Raw genomic sequence first — 16,297 nt, 5'->3', positions numbered from 1 at the left:
TCACGGAGAAGAGTAAAAGTCACCCAAGGACATTGCATCCTCTTCTAAAGAAAATATAGGTGTGTTTTCAGATGTATGCAGCAGTGTTGGATCATGTTAGAACTATGACCTTGTTGTTGTCTTTATTTGAAGATTGAGTATGGTCAAAAAGATTTTAAATCTTTAAAATTTTTCTATTTGTTTTCCAGAGAAATAGAACCAATAGAGAGAAACGGAGTGTGTGTGTGTGTGTGTGTGTGTGTTCGTGTGTGTATAGAAAGAAAAAGATATTTTAAGGAACTGGTTCACACAGGGTAGGCAGACAGGGAAGAGTTGCAGTTTGATTCTGAAGGCACTCTACTGTCAGAATTCCCTCTTCCTCCAGAAAGGTGAATCTTTTTCTATTAAGACTTTCAACGGATTGGATGAAGCTCACCCACATTAAGGAGGGTAATATGCTTCACTCAAAGTCTACTGATTTAAATGTTATCTTATCTAAAAAACTACCTTCACAGAAACATTAGAAAGTATTTGACCAATTATCTGGGTACCGTGACCTAAATAAGTTGACACATCAAATTAACCATCACAAGCCCACCCCTTGTCAACTTGACACCCATACACATCTCCAGAAGATCCCTGTTAATGGGCGCACAATGTACAAAGATGTGATCTCTGAAGACAATATATAAGAGCAGAGATGGAGATGTATAGGAGCACAGTGTTTGGATTCCATTGAAATGTTATCAGCATTATAAAAACTAGATTTTTATCAGTTTAAGATGGTAATTGTAATCTCCATGGTAACCACTAAGAAAATAACTAAAAAATACACAGAAAAGGAAAGGAGAAGGGAATTGAAATAGTACTAAAAAAATCAACCAAATTTTTTAAAAGGCAGTCATGGAGAAATTGAGCAACAAAATACATAAGACATAAAGAATTAAATACCTAAGAGCAGAAGTGAGTTTTACCTTATCAGTAATAGTGTTAAATGTAAATAATTTAAACTCTCCAATTAAAAGGTAGAGATGGTCAGAATGGGGACAGAAAAACCAAAACCATAATTCTTCTACATGTTGTCCGTGAGTCCCCTGATTTATTTTTATCAATATTGAATATACTCTAAAAACCCTACCTTACAGAAAACTTAATAATGTATTATCATGATGACAATTATATCAATGATAAAAATGTGATTATTTAATAATGGTGCTGGGGCAACTAAGAAGACTACTGGAAAACAATGAAATGTCTTTCTTACTCTCTTCTTATAAGAAAATAAAATCTGGGTGAATCAATGACTTAATTATAAAATAGAAAATCACAAAACTACTGCAAATATATATGAGAAATTTCTCTTACAATTTTATAAAGAGAAAGAATTATCTCAGTATATCCCTCATCCTTCCTAATCTGCCCATGGCTCTGTTCACCACCATATTCAAGCCCACCCATCTTGACCCCGGACCACAGCAACAGGTGCTGGAAGCCCTTGTGCATTTAGTTTCGTTTGTGTGTTTGGTTGGGGCTAAGCTCTTCCCTCTCCACATCCTGACACTTTGACAAGCCCACACTGAACATCGAATGGAAAGGCACAAGAGTCTTTCTTATGATGCTCATGGAAATTCACAGTCTTAAAGGGTTTTTAAGCAACCCTCAGTGCTACTCTTGCCAACTCTGGAAGCCCTTGTGCAGAAAATCAATTTCTAACTCACTTTCCTTCTTGGGGTAAAGGAAACACGTGCAAAACAAAAACCCCAGTCAACCACCCTGCCAGGCATGGTTCCTGCTGTTTTCCTGTGGCTCATAGAACCACATGGAACACAGATATCACACCAGGTAGAAGAACCAGGGGTGCACTTCACAGACATGCCCTGGAAGGCTCTCCACCTGTTTCTGGTCTTGCCCCCTTTCAATCCAAGAGTGTGCTCTTATCCCATTGGTCCTCTGCCTAAAACAAACCTGATTCCTTCAGTCTTTTGCTTAAAACTTTTTGGAGATGTCCCTTACTAACAAAATAAAACCCATGCTCCCTCCACGGTGTCCAGGACCCCGTGTGATCTCCTCCCACCTGTCCTGTTGACCTCTCCACCCTCCACTCACCCCAGCTGCCCCCTAGCTTTGCTAAAACAAGCCCAGCCCTGCCCCCTGGGGTGACAGTTCCCGGGGGGGCCCCCCAGGAGCACTCTACCTGGCTCTCTGCACCAAAATCACCAACCCCAGGAGGCCTCACCAACCCCGACTCTGTCCCACCCATCATTCACTTATCCTCACAGTTCCTAGCTCATCTCTCTGACTGTCATGTTTGTCCATCTGCCTGGGTACCATCCTAGGAGGAGGGTTCCAGGAGGGCGGGGGCCTCGTGCCCTCCACTGGCGCAGCGCCTGGCACATGGAAGACTTCCAGTAAATGCCTGCGGAATAAGAACCAGGAACTGCAGGAATCAGAAGACCAGAAGGACATGAAGATAAGGGAGACAAGGGTCGGGTAAGGGTTGGAGATCAGTCTTAGAATGTACCTGGTGGACACAACTCCCAGAAGCTGCGCCTCCATCCCTGTGGGGCAGTTAATTGCTGGTGAACTCCGTCCTTCCCTGTGGGCATGGTTGAGGCAGCTGTGACCTATAGGGACAAAACAGGGACGGGCATGAGTGGCTTCCAGACTCTCACCCCTCCCAGAATCCATTCCACATTCCTTTCACCTCACCTCCAAAACTAAGCAGAACTTCCACCTTTCTCCCAGCTCCAAACTCTTAAATATTCTTCAGTATTTATGTTGGAACTTTCATGATTTGGGGCTAGCCAAGTAACATACACTTGAAAAACTCTTCTTTATCCTTTTCTCTTATAGAAGAAAACGTGTTTATTCTAGAAAATATTAGCAGGTAAAATTTTTATAAGAATACAGAAACTATATATGATCCCCTCATCTTAGAAATAGCATCCATTAATGTTTTGTCTCATTTAGTTCCACTATTTCACCATATGTGTGAATATTCTCTTTCTCTTACGTACACACACACATTTACGAATGAGGGTTATATGATATGCAAACTTAAAAAAATCAGGATACAGAATCAAACATTAAATAATTTTTTGTTCACCAAATGTTGATTAAATAATGAATTTCTGGGTTAAAAAGGTGCCTCAGACATCTAGACCAATAGAATAGAACAGATAGCCCAGAAATAGACTGTTGCATATATGGTCAAATGACTTGACAAGGAGTACCAAAATCATTGAACGGAGAGAGGACAATCTTGGGAAAACTGGATATCCATATGCAAAAATATGAACTTGGACCCTTACTTTACACCATATACAAAAATTAACTCAAAATGGATCAAAGATAGAAACATAAGAGTTAAAGCTATAAAACACTTAGGAGAAAATATAGGGGCAGTTCTTCATGAACTGGGATTTGGAAATGACTTCTTGGATATGACACCAAAAGCATAGGCAACATGAAAAAAATAGATAAATTGTGCTAACATCAAAATTTAAAACTTCTGTGCATCAAAAAAACACAATTAACAGAGTGAAAGGGCAAACCACAGAATGGGAGAAATGTTTGAAAATCATATATCTGCTAAGGGGTTAATATCCAGAATATATAAAGAACTCCTACAACACAACAACAACAATAATAATAATAAACAACCATTTTAAAAAATAAGTAAAAGATTTGAATAGATGTTTTTCCAAAGAAGATATACAAGTGGCCAATAAGCACATGAAAAGATGCTCAACATCATGAATCATTAGGGAAATGCAAATCAAAACCACAATGAGGGGCTTCCCTGGTGGCGCAGTGGTTGAGAGTCTGCCTGCCAATGCAGGGGACACGGGTTCGAGCCCTGGTCTGGGAGGATCCCACATGCCGCGGAGCAACTGGGCCCGTGAGCCACAACTACTGAGCCTGCGCGTCTGGAGCCTGTGCTCCGCAACAAGAGAGGCCGCGATAGTGAGAGGCCCGCGCACTGCGATGAAAAGTGGCCCCCACTTGCCACAACTAGAGAAAGCCCTCGCACAGAAATGAAGACCCAACACAGCCATAAATAAATAAATAAATAAATAAATAAATAAGTAAAATTTTAAAAAAAAATTGCTTCACCTTCTCCGTGCATATTTAAAAAAAAAAAAACCATAATGAGGTACCACTGCACATCCATTAGGATGGCCACTCTTAAAAAAAAAAGAAAAAAAGAAACCCATAAACTACAAGTGTTGGTAAAGATGTGGAGAAATTGGAAGTCTTGTGCACTGTTGGTGGGAATGTAAAATGATGCAGCCCCTATGGAAAACAGTTTCCATAAAATTTGGGGGTTTCTCAAAAAATTAAAAATAAAATTACTATATGATCTAGCAATTTCATCTCTGGGTATATACCCAAAAGAATTGAAAGCAAGGTCTCAAAGGGATATTTGTACACCCATGTTCATAGCACCATTATTCACAATAGCCAAAAGATGGAAGTAATCCAAATGTCCATCAGTGGATGAATGGATAAACAATGTGGTATATACATAAAATGGAATATTATTCACCTTAAAAAATAAGGAAATTCTGGCACATGCTACAACACGGATGAACCTGAGGACACTATGCTAAGTGAAATAAGCCAATCACAAAAATACCGTATGGTTCCACTTACGTGAGGTCCCTAGAGTAGTCAAATTCACAGAGAAAGTAGAATAGCCATTGCCGGGGTCTGGGTAGAGGGGAGAATTTGGACGTTGTTGTTTAACGAGTAGAGAGTTTCAGTTTTGCAAAATGAAAATAGCTCTAGAGATTGGTTGCACAACAATGAGAATATAGTTAATGCTAGTGAACTATACACTGAAAAATGGTTAAGATGGTGAATTTTATGCGATGTATATTTTCCCACAATTTAAAAAAAAAATTTAAGGTGCCTGACAAGCTGTCCCTAGTGAAACCTGTCAATGATCTATTAAATACCAGAGAGTCACAGAAAAGTGACAATTTGTCTCACAGTCTCTGAGCTATAAATGACATAAGAGCAATTGGAGAAATTTGAATGAGGTCTGAGAATTAGATAGTGGTAATGTGTCGATGTTAATGTTCTGATTTGAAGGTTGTATTGTGGCTGTGGGGGAGAATGTCCCTGTTTGTAGGGATTACACACCGAAGTGTTCAGGAATGACGTTCATCACATTAGCATCTAGTTTTCAGATGGTCAGGATAAAGGGTTTTGTACAATATATGTAAATTTTCTGTAATTTTGAGTGTTTTAAAATAAAGAGTTAAATTAAGAAAATATGTCAGAATAAAAATACAGCACCGTCCCCAGGACACAAAGGAGGTGAGCCTAGGGTTGGCCTCAGCATCCTGCCTAAGGACAGTTTCCAGGCTGAAGTTCAGGAAGGGACCCGACAGGGGCCCCATGGCCTCTGTTGAGGGGACAGAGAGGAGTTCCAGGAGGCTGAATGCAGGGCGAGAACTGGAGAAGAAAAGCTGCCCAGAGAGAGCTCTGGAGACGTGCAGAGGGGCCCATCCAGTGTGTGGGTGAGCGCTGATCTGTGCACGTGCGGGAGGGACCCACCCCAGGCTGAGAAGAGACCACTGGAAATCAGCAGGCTGACAGGCATCGAGGCTCACCGGGGCTGGCATTGTTCATGCTCCCATTAACCAGAGTGGGCAGACTGCATAATAGGGGTGCTGCCTAGATATCAGAGGTTAACTATTGACTCACCCTTAATACTTAACTAAACTCCAATGACTTAGTAATGAAATTCTTCTAGCTGAACACTGAAATTGTCTTTATATTTTACTTTTAAAAAATAAACATTCCTATTTTCCCCCTCTCCCTCTCAGTTCCTCTCTACAGACTTCAGACCCAGTCCACTTTTCCTCTCTGAGCTATAGTTTCTCATCTGTAAACTGGAATTATCTCACCTCCCCTAAATGTCCAACGTGGTTGTCTAAAGTGTTAGCACACTGGGGTGTTAAGTACAACGTAGATCCTTTCTTCCTTTCCCCCCTTCTCACCCATACCTGAAGAGGAACGGCAGGAGATGCTATTCCCAGGGCAAAATATACCTGCTATTATAAAGATGGTCAGGCCAGAAATATCAGAAATGTATTCCTTCTGAATCTCATTTTCTCTATATTAAATACAGGTTAAAAACCATCCCTGAGTTGTTAGGAAAATTACACTGAGTAACGGATACCCAATCCCTGGTTGAGTGCAGGACACGGCTGCCCAGCTTCACATGCTCCGTGCATGCCACTGGCCCTACTCCTCCAGCCCCGACACAGAAGGTTGGAGCCCTGCTTCTCTCCATCCCTGGCTGAGGGGAAGTGGTCCAAGGACAGGGACTGAGGCCTTCTTAGCAGGGGCCGGGGTGACCAGCCACGTGCAGCCTCGTGGATGGATGCCTTCACCCTTCAAACTGCACCTGTGCAAGGCACTCACCAGAGGGACAGCTGAGAGCATTTGGGCTCACCAGGCCTGAGGCGCTGAACTGCCATCCCTGACCCTGACACCACCTGACGCTGGGCTCCTCTGAGTTCCTCCATGACCCCCCCAGCACAGCACTCCACCCTGTGCTTCAGAAGCTCCTGCCCCACCCCAGGGAGCCCACACCACGGTGCCAATACATGCGGGGCTGGGGGGTGGGAGACCACGTGCCCTGTGGCCCTCCCAGCACCAGCGTGACCGACACCAGCCCTGAGGATGGGATTCGTCCTCCCACGCAGCCTCACATAGCGCCCACACGGCTCTCAGCAGCTTCCAGAGGGCCCTGCAGACGTTCACTTCCTGCCGTTTTACAGCAGGAAGCAGGGGTACGCAGGGTCCCAGAGCTGGGAGGAGCAGAGCAGGCCTGCAGTCTCCAGCTGCAGTCCCGAGACTCCTACGGCCTGACTGAGCTTCCGAGCCTCTGAACCTCACAGTTGCCACTTTGAAAGAGAGAGAAACCTGGGGTAGAAGACCTACAACAGAAATGGGGCCCCGTCACATGTGCAGAACGGGGACCTGGGTGAGGACCAAGCTCAGCTCTGCAGCTCATCTCATGTCATCCTTCCAAGAGCCCGAACACATGGGCCTCAGCTCATGACAGGCAGGGCTGGGGGCAGTAACTGGCCCTGGGTGACACCATTCAAGTGCAGAGCTGGGACTGCTGTCCCCCTGCCCCCTCCCCTGCTGCCTGATCTGGGGTCTCCTGGTCATCCACTCCCCATCTCAGAAATCTCATGGATCCTTGAAAATCTCTACTGGCACCGAGGAATCAAAACCACAGCACTATGGTGCCCCATATTTACTTCTTAGACTAGCAAAGAATTAAAGTTCAGTGTGGCAAGGGTGCAGGGAAACAGGCATACTTGTGGACTCCTGGTGTGTGTTAAAATGGTCCGGCCTTTTTTTTGAGGACAGTTTGCCATTATATATAATGAAAGTATAAAATTACCTAACCCACTGACACAACAATTTCACTTCCAAGGAGTTACCCAGTAGACGGTACACATGCAGGTATGACACATACAAAGGTATATACTACAGTACAGTTGGAATTAGCAAAAAAAAAACAAAACAAAAAAACCAAACAAGGATATAATCTAAAAAGATATTCGTGAAAGACAAGAACGAAATAAACTGGTTCACCCACATCTGCTTTACCTATACAATAAAATATTATGCTGTTAAAAAGAATAGGATAAATCTGCATGTACTGACCTAAGACATCTAACGGAATTGGTTATTAACTCAGAATATAAGAAAAGTGATCATGACTGTAAATGCATTTTTAAAAAAGCCATGAGGAGGGATGAGAACGGGAGTTTGGGATGTCAGAGGCCTAGGTCTCACATTCCCCAAACCATCAAGATCATATTTTGACCTTGTCTGCACAGGTATTCTCACATTCACCTGGAAACACACCCGCCATACTAAAGTGAGTCATTCATGCAGCAGCCTTAAACATGGGTCTCATCTAGTATAGACTAATTTTTAAAAAAATTAATTCTGTAATCATTTTGTGATTATAAATATGTTATTGCGTCTCTGAATTAATTTGTTAAATGAAAATGTTTAAAACTTCATGACACCTGTAATGTTGGTTTCACATTTAATTTTTTTTTTTTTTTTAACATGTAAGGAAACTGGAACATGCAGGGGCGGAGCCTTTCCGCTTGGAGTGTCTTTAGGATGTGCATCACCATGGGTTTTCCTGTTTGCCTCTCCCACCTCTAAGGAAGGAGGGGGCTGCTCCAGTTCCTGGCTGCCCGATGGTCATCTAAGCGCAGCCTCGCAGGCAATGTGACTAGAAGAAACTGGGAACCTGCTTCCTGCTGAAACTCAAGGGTCAGAACAAAACGTGTGGAAGGCAGCCTTCTTCGTGGGCTGCTGTTTAACCAATTTGCCATGAGTATGTTTTAGAATTTAGGCGTAAGTGTAAAATAGTAAAAAGAAAGAAAGAAAAGACAGCCCATCTCTCTGTCGCTCCAGGCAGCTTGCCAGGGAGTTTCCAGCGTGACACTGCCCCCTCCAGTGCCTGGAATACACTGCTGGGACCGCTCAGGAGGCCAGCCGGGCCGCGGACCGGGAAGGGGAGCGCGAGCTCTTCTCCCTCCGGGCCCGGGTCGGTCCTGCCGGGCCGTGACCCTGCTCCTTCCCCCGATTCTGCCCACTTTTGATCCTGCTCGGACACCCGCGGCCGCAGGTGACCCGGCCAGGCACCCAGCCATGTCCGCCTGCCCCCCGCCACCACCGCCCCCCCCCCCCGCTTCTGCCGCCCCCTCCCGGCCACCAGGCGATCCTTCCCCCGAGCCAGGACCCGCGGCGGGGACTCACCGAGAGCAGGACACCCAGGACGACGAAGATGAGAGCCAAGGGCCCCCGGAGCCGAGGCCTGGGACCGGGGGCGCGCCCTGCTCGGGAGCCCGAGGCGGCCGGTGGGCTCTGTCCCCGCTGCCCCGTGCTGTCGCGGGGCGCTCGCTGTCCCAGCCGCCGCGGGGTGACAGACGGCAGAGCCATCAGGAAGCAACAGTGTCTTTCGTGGGGCGCTGGATCGTCCCTGCCGCCCGTGGAGTGTGCGGGGCTCACTCTTGTCTCTCTCTTTACTCTTGGGAGGGTGGACCGTCCTGACTTTTGTACTCTTGGCAGCGTTGAGTCACCTGGGCGGGACAAAGAACGGGAGCCAGCAAGCAAATAGGCACAGCGTTGTTGAAGCACGTGATGTGTTGACACAGAGGCGCTGAATGGAAGGCCGTCGTCTTCTAGGTACACCTCCGGAAGGTGGGGGGCTGGACATAGAACTAACCCTCTGGCTACCCTGGGCACGTGGTTTGTTTCTGGATCCTGTCCTTCCCAGGACAGGCACAGAAGGTGGTGGTGAGGAGTTTGGGGGGACGAAGTGGGAGCTGACCACTCCCAGAAGCTGTGCCCTCAGCTGTGACCAGGGTAGTGAGGTTGAGTCCGAATCCAGGACCTGTCCTGATCCTGTCCCCTTTCCAGAGCCAAAGCCCCTCATGTTTATAAACTCTGAACTAACCTGCCCTGACTTTGGCATTCTCCTCACACGGCTACTCCCTCCCCACCCCCCAACCAAGAGTCTCATTGACTGAGTTGATATGTTTCACTGCACCTAGGGTCACTTTGCAGCTCTGTCCCAGTGCGAAGCTTCTTGGTCAGGGGCTTGATCTTAGCTTCTCTGTAGCCAGGTGTCTGGCTGGAGCAGACACTCAATGAACAGGTGAGTAGACAGAATGAAGGTCACAGAGGCATTGATCGCTGGGTCTGAATTCAGGTAACCATTAGGCTTCCAACCTCCCCCATCACCACCTTGCATGTTCTGGTAATTTCAGCTTCGTCATCTGACTTTCACACTCAGGGCTTCATGTTATCTTGTCTCAGCCCTACTGCTCCTGCAGTCAGGCAAGCTGGAGGAACCCATTTCAGCCTTTCTTCAGGATTTTCCTTCCCTGTAGATTCTATAAAGCCTTTGGGAAACAGAACTGCTGGAGATTAATTGGCACATTAAATCAAATGTGCCAAGAGGGGGGTTCCCCACGTGGGTCAGGCCCTTTCAGCTGTCCCTATACCTCCAGCTCTGTGCCTGGCCTATTTTATCTTCATGACTCTCTGAATGTCCTTTGAGGATAACAGGGCCCTGATTTCACAATCCAGGGACACCATCCACATTGGGCAACGCTGTACTTTGGGTCATCAGGCTCAGAGACATATGTCCAGGTCACTCTAGACTGTCCCATCTCTCTAGTTTGTCAGGACCAAGTAGTTACCAAACCTTCATCCCACTCCTCAAGTTCCCGTCATCTTCTTCTGCTCTTCATCTCATCCTGGAATGTCTGGGTTTGGCCTCTGATATCTGTAGGCTGTTGCCAAGGACTCCATTGTGCTGTTCTCAAGCCCACGTCCCTCCTCTCTTCTTCATGCCAAGGAGGAATTGGGACACTGGCGGCTCCAGTGAAAATAATTTGTCAGTTGGCACTGGGAGGAAAAGGCTGGCTCTGACACTGTGTGATTTGGTGGTCCTAGGCTCTCTATCCTACAGGAGGTGTGAACATTTGATAATACAATGCAGGTACAAATACTTCGTTAAAAAGCTCTATGGAAAGTTTGTTACAGTACATTTCAGACTTGATGACACAAAATAAAAAGAAAGAGAAAAGAACCCTTGTTATGAAACGCTTCTCTATTAAAAGGGAAAATCTATAGGAAGGAGCCTGGTTAGAGCAGGGTTGGTGGCTGTCTGGCTATTGTCCTCAGCTGGTGGCACCAAAACACGCTAAATGCATGGGTCTGGTGTCCTGGGTTCAATATGTAGAGGAGAGGGACAGTTGTCAAATAGCAGACCCTTTACAGTGATTCAGCAGGGAAAGGACGAAGCCACATTGTTACCATCACCTTTCTGATCAGTTACCTTACATGGAGGGCTACAGCTTGAGGACCTGCTGTCAGGGCATCTGGATGGAGCAGGGCAGCTCTGTTTTCACAAAGAGAGTTCTCACTGTTTCCAGTGACACTGGGTAGTGTCCAGGACCCTCTGTGGCACTGTATGTGTGTTTCTTAGGCATGTTTAAAATGTCAATGCTTAAAGAAAGATACGAAATCAGAGAGTACTTGCCATACACTTAAGGGATACAGTTTTTATTGTGTGCCTAATATTTACATGACACTGATTTAGATGCTTTACATTTACTGTCAGTTTTTATAACAGTTCTGTGAGGAGTTATTAGCAGCCTATTTTTGCAGATGAGGAAAGCTGAGGCCCTGAAAGACAATGTAACTTGCTCAGGTGAGGTTCCTGTCTTTAAATAATGGAGCTACAGTTTAAACCCCTCTTGTCTGATTCCAGATCCTGCTTTTTCCTCTCCACTGGGATGATTTGCTGAAAAGTTTGCCCAGAAGGTGTGGCCCAGACTGCACACATTTGCATAGGACTCTGTCTCCTCTGTGTGGGAGGTACCCCATCTTGTGCCATTGTCTTATTCACCAAGAGAACCTTTCCTGGTGCCTGGTGTCAAAGCAGTCGCTTGGTAAATATTGGCTGCACAAATGAATGAATGAAAGAAGGACTAGATGAGTTCTGTTGCTCAGAACAGACAGGTAATAGATGTTCATTCTTTTTGTCCATTCTCCTGTCTTGGACACTTTTTTCAGCATCCTTTTTCCACCAGCCTTCTTTTTTTTTTTTTTTAAAGATTTAATTTTATTTATTTTTGGCTGTGTTGGGCTTTCATTGCTGTGTGCAGGCTATCTCTAGTTGTGGCAAATGGGGGCTACTCTTCGTCATGGTGCGCGGGCTTCTCCTTGTGGTGGCTTCTCTTGTTGCAGAGCACGGGTTCTAGGCACGGGGGCTTCAGTAGTTGCTGCACGCGGGCTTAGTAGTTGTGGCATGCGGGCTCCAGAGCGCAGGCTCAGTACTTGTGGTGCACGGGCTTAGTTGCTCCGCGACATGTGGGATCTTCCTGGACCAGGGATCAAACCCGTGTCCCCTGTATTGGCAGGTGGATCCTTATTCACTGCACCACCGGGGAAGTCCCTCCACCAGGCTTCTACCTGCAGTGGTTCTAGGAGGATCACAAACACCATCTTAAATTCAGATTAATTAAATTCAGAGCAATGGCCATTTGCACAATTGTACCAATCAGAAGCAGTTTCATTTCTATCGAATACATAGGAAGAATTGAGATATTTTCAATATTTTTCTTATCAAAGAAGATATTTCAAGTGCTTCATTATAATTCAATTACAATTTGTGACCTTCTCCAGATAAATTATTCCTATTTCTTATCAAGTAGGACTTTTTATAATGAAAACGGGTCAATTCACCATGAAGTTATAACAATTATAAACACATATGCACTGAACATCAGAACTACTAAATGTATGAAGCAAACATTCACAGAACTGAAAAAAGAAATAGATCTACAATACCACCAGGAGACTCTTCAATATCCCAGTTTCAATAATGGATAAAACAACCAGACCAAATATCAATATGGAAATAGAAGACTTGAACAAAACTATAGACTGATTGGACATAACAAATATATATATTGTACACCTCAGCAAACATTAGCAGAATACTCATTTTTCTCAAGTGTACATAGAATAACCTCCAGGATAGACCATAGTTAGGCCACAAACCAAGTGTTAATAAATTATAGAAATTGAAATCATACAAAGTATCTTTTCCAGTCACAATTGAATAAAATTAGAAATCAATATCAGAAATAAAATTTAAAAGTATGCAAATGTATGGAAATAAAACAACTCTTAACCAATCGTTCAAAGAAGAAATCACATGGGGAATAAGAAAATATCTTGAGAAAATGGAAAATGAAAACACAACATATCAATACCTATGGAATGCAGTGAAGGCAGTGCTAGGAGAAAATTTTATAGTTTTAAATGTTTACATTAAAAAAGATCTCAAATCAACAGCCTAAAATTACACCTAAAGGAACTATAAAAAAACAAAAACCTAAACCCAAATCTAGCAAAAGGAAGGAAATAAAGAGATAAGAGCAGAGATAAATAGGGAATAGAAAATAATAGAGAAAATCAGTGAAACATAATGTTTATTCCTAAATGTCCATCAACAGAGGAATGGATAAAGAAGATGTGGTACATGTATACAATGGAATATTACTCAGCCATTAAAAAAATGAAATAATGCCATTTGCAGCAACATGGATGGACCTAGAGATTGTCATATTGAGTGAAGTAAGTCAAACAGAGAAAGAGAAATACCATAGATATCACTTATATGCAGAATCTTAAGAAAAAATGATACAAATGGACTTATTTACAAAACAGAAACAGACTCAGACTTAGAGAATGAATTTTTGGTTACTGGGGGAAAGGGTGTGGGGGAGGGATAGACTGGGAGTTTGGGATTGACATGTACACACTGCTATATTTAAAATAGATAACCAACAAGAACCTACTGTATAGCACAGGGAACTCTGCTCAATATTATGTAAAAACCTAATGGGAGTATATATAAGTCCATGCACTCTCTCACTTCATCCCAGCTTACCATTCCCCCTCCCCGTGTCCTCAAGTCCATCCTCTACGTCTGTGACTTTATTCCTGTCCCGCCCCTAGGTTCTTCATAACCATTTTTTTTTTTAGATTCCATATAGCTGATTCACTTTGTTATAAAGCAAAAACTAACACACCATTGTCAAGGAATTATACTCCAATAAAGACGTTTTAAAAAAAAAAAACCTAATGGGAAAAGAATTTGAAAAAGAATAGATACATGTGTATGTATAACTGAATCAATATGCTGTACATCTGAAACTAACACAACATTGCTAAACAACTATACTCCAATATAAAATAAAGTTTAAAAAATGTTCATTCCTCAAAAAGATCAATAAAATTAGTAAACATTTACCTAGATTAAATTAAAAAATAAAGAAGACTCAAGTAACTAAAATCAGAAAGGAAAGACGGGACATCACAAAAAATCTTACAGAAATAAAAGATTATAAGAAAGTACTATGAAAAATTGTATACCAAAAAATTGGATAACCTAGACAAAATGGAAGAAATCATAGAAATATACAACCTTCCAAGACTGAATCAGGAAGAATAGGAAACTGGAATAGACCTATAAGTATTAAGGACATTGGATCAATAATCAGAAATGTCTCAACAAAGGAAAGCCCTGGCAGATAGCTTCAATAGTAAATTCTACCAAACATTTAAAGAATTAACACGTACTCCTCAAACTCTTCAAAAAATTTAAAGAAGGAATGTTGTCAAGCTCATTTTATGTGGCCAGCATTGCCCTCATACCAAAGCCAGACAAAGACACCATAAGAAAATAAATCTATAGGCCAATAACCCTCATGATTAAGGATGCAAAAAATTCTCAGAAAAAAAGAAAAAACTAGCTAACAGAATTTAACAGCACATTAAAAGGATACACCATGACCAAATGGTTCAAATTACCAACATCAATCAATATAATACTCCAAGTTAACAGGATGAAGGGGAAAAAATGACCATCTCAATTGATACAGAAAAAGGATTTGATAAAATTCAACACCCTTTCATAGGAAAAACACTCAACAACTAGGAATAGAAGGAAACATCTCAACAATATAAAGGCTGTATATGAAAGACCCACTGCTAACATTGTACTCAGTGTGAAAAATGGAAAAAATTTCCCCTAAGATCAGAAACAAGACAAAGATGCCCACTTTAGCCACTTCTATTTAACACAGTAGTGGAAGTCCTAGCCAGACCAATTAAGCAAGAAAAAGAAATAAAAGGCATTCAAATTGGAAAGGAAGAGGTAAAATTATCTCTGTTCGTAGAATTCATGAACTTATATATAAAAACCATAATGATCACACACACACAACACACACACACCCTATTAGAAATAATAAATGAATTCAGTAAAGTTGCAGTATACAAGATCAACACATAAAAATTAGTTGTATTTCTATACATTAGCAGTGAATAATCTGAAAAGGAAATTAAGAAAACAATTCCATCCACAATAGCATCAAAAAGAATAAAATTCTTAGGAATGAACTTAACCACACCAGTGAAAGACTTACACACTGAAAACTACAAAACTTTGCTGAAAGAAATAAAAGAAGACACATAAATGGAAAGACATCCCATGTTTATGATTGTTAGACTTAATATTGCTAAGACAGGACTTCCCTGGTGGTCCGGTGGTAAAGAATCTGCCTTCTAATGTAGGGGATGTGGGTTCGCTGCCTGGTCAGGGAACTAGGATCCCGCATGCCACAGGGCAACTAAGCCTCTCCCTACAACTACTGAGCTCGGGCGCCTCAACTACAGAGCCTGCATTCCACAAACTGCAGAACCCACACACCCTGGAGCCTGCACGCCACAACTAGAGAGAGAAAACCCGTTCACCACATCTAAAGAGAAGCTTGCGCATCACAACTAGAGAGCCTGCAATGAAGAGCCCGTGCACTGCAACGAAAGATCCCACATGCCTCAGCGAAGATCTTGCATGCCGCAAGTAAGACCTGATGCAGCCAAAAATAAATAAATAAATAAATAATAAAATAAATATTTAAAAAATTATTGCTAAGACGATTGCAATCCCAATGGTGGCTTTTGCAGAAATAGAAAAATCGACACTGAGCCTCCAGAAACTCATCAATTACAGCTCAGGTTTTCCCACTTGGCACTAGTTCCCCCAGAGATTCCTAATCATGGGATTCTGCTCTGGAAAGTTGTGATTATCTGTATTTACCTGTAGGTCTCTCAAATTTGGGAGCAGCAGTTCTTTGACCTCACTTCAATGGATTTAAGAAGTGTTGTTTTAATTCGTTTAGCTTTTTCACTGTTTTTAGGACTGAGTGGTGACTTCTGCCTCTTACATGTCAGAACAGTAACAGGAGGCCTATTTAAAACCTTTTAACAAAGAAAACTGCAGCCCCAGATGATTTACTGGTGAATTCTACAGATATTTATGGAAGAAATAACACAGATATTACACATATTCTTTCAGAAAATATGAGAGGAGGGAACACTTCTTAACTGTTTTATGAAACCAGCATAAACCTGATTTTAAAAAACTGACAAAGACATCACACACACACACACACACAGAAAAAAAGCTGATCAATATCCCTCATAAATATCACTGCAGAAATCCTTAAACAACACCTAACTGAATAAAAAAATATTTGAAGAAGGCAATATATCATGACTAAGTGGAAATAAGCTCAGGAATACATGTTAGATTATACCTGAAATCAATGTGTTGTTCACTATATTGATAGTGTGAAAGAAAAAATATATGAACATCTTAATAGATGTAAAAAAA

The 16,297-nt window shown here is 42.6% G+C and overlaps 1 protein-coding gene across 3 annotated transcripts in view; it reads right to left on the bottom strand.

The window, feature by feature from the left end:
* Positions 1-9,095, bottom strand: part of LOC103004545 (tumor necrosis factor receptor superfamily member 10A-like) — a 41,034-nt gene extending 31,939 nt beyond the window's left edge. For 2 of the 3 annotated variants that reach the window (XM_028163010.2, XM_007167854.3), the window contains exons 1-2: positions 8,794-9,095; positions 2,501-2,603 (exon numbers count right to left, since the gene is read on the bottom strand). In XM_028163010.2, coding sequence (XP_028018811.2) covers positions 2,501-2,603; positions 8,794-8,976 — 286 coding nt within the window. In that variant the 5' untranslated portion in view covers positions 8,977-9,095. Of the gene's footprint in view, positions 1-2,500; positions 2,604-2,688; positions 2,780-8,793 lie in introns of those variants that run through there. The other variant, XM_007167855.3, reaches the window with a different exon arrangement.
* Between the last annotated feature and the right edge of the window lie 7,202 nt (positions 9,096-16,297).

This window comes from Balaenoptera acutorostrata, chromosome 6 (genome assembly GCF_949987535.1).
Source record: "Balaenoptera acutorostrata chromosome 6, mBalAcu1.1, whole genome shotgun sequence".
Taxonomy (NCBI): Eukaryota; Metazoa; Chordata; class Mammalia; order Artiodactyla; family Balaenopteridae; genus Balaenoptera; species Balaenoptera acutorostrata.
This window is presented reverse-complemented; position numbering and strand designations above follow the sequence as displayed.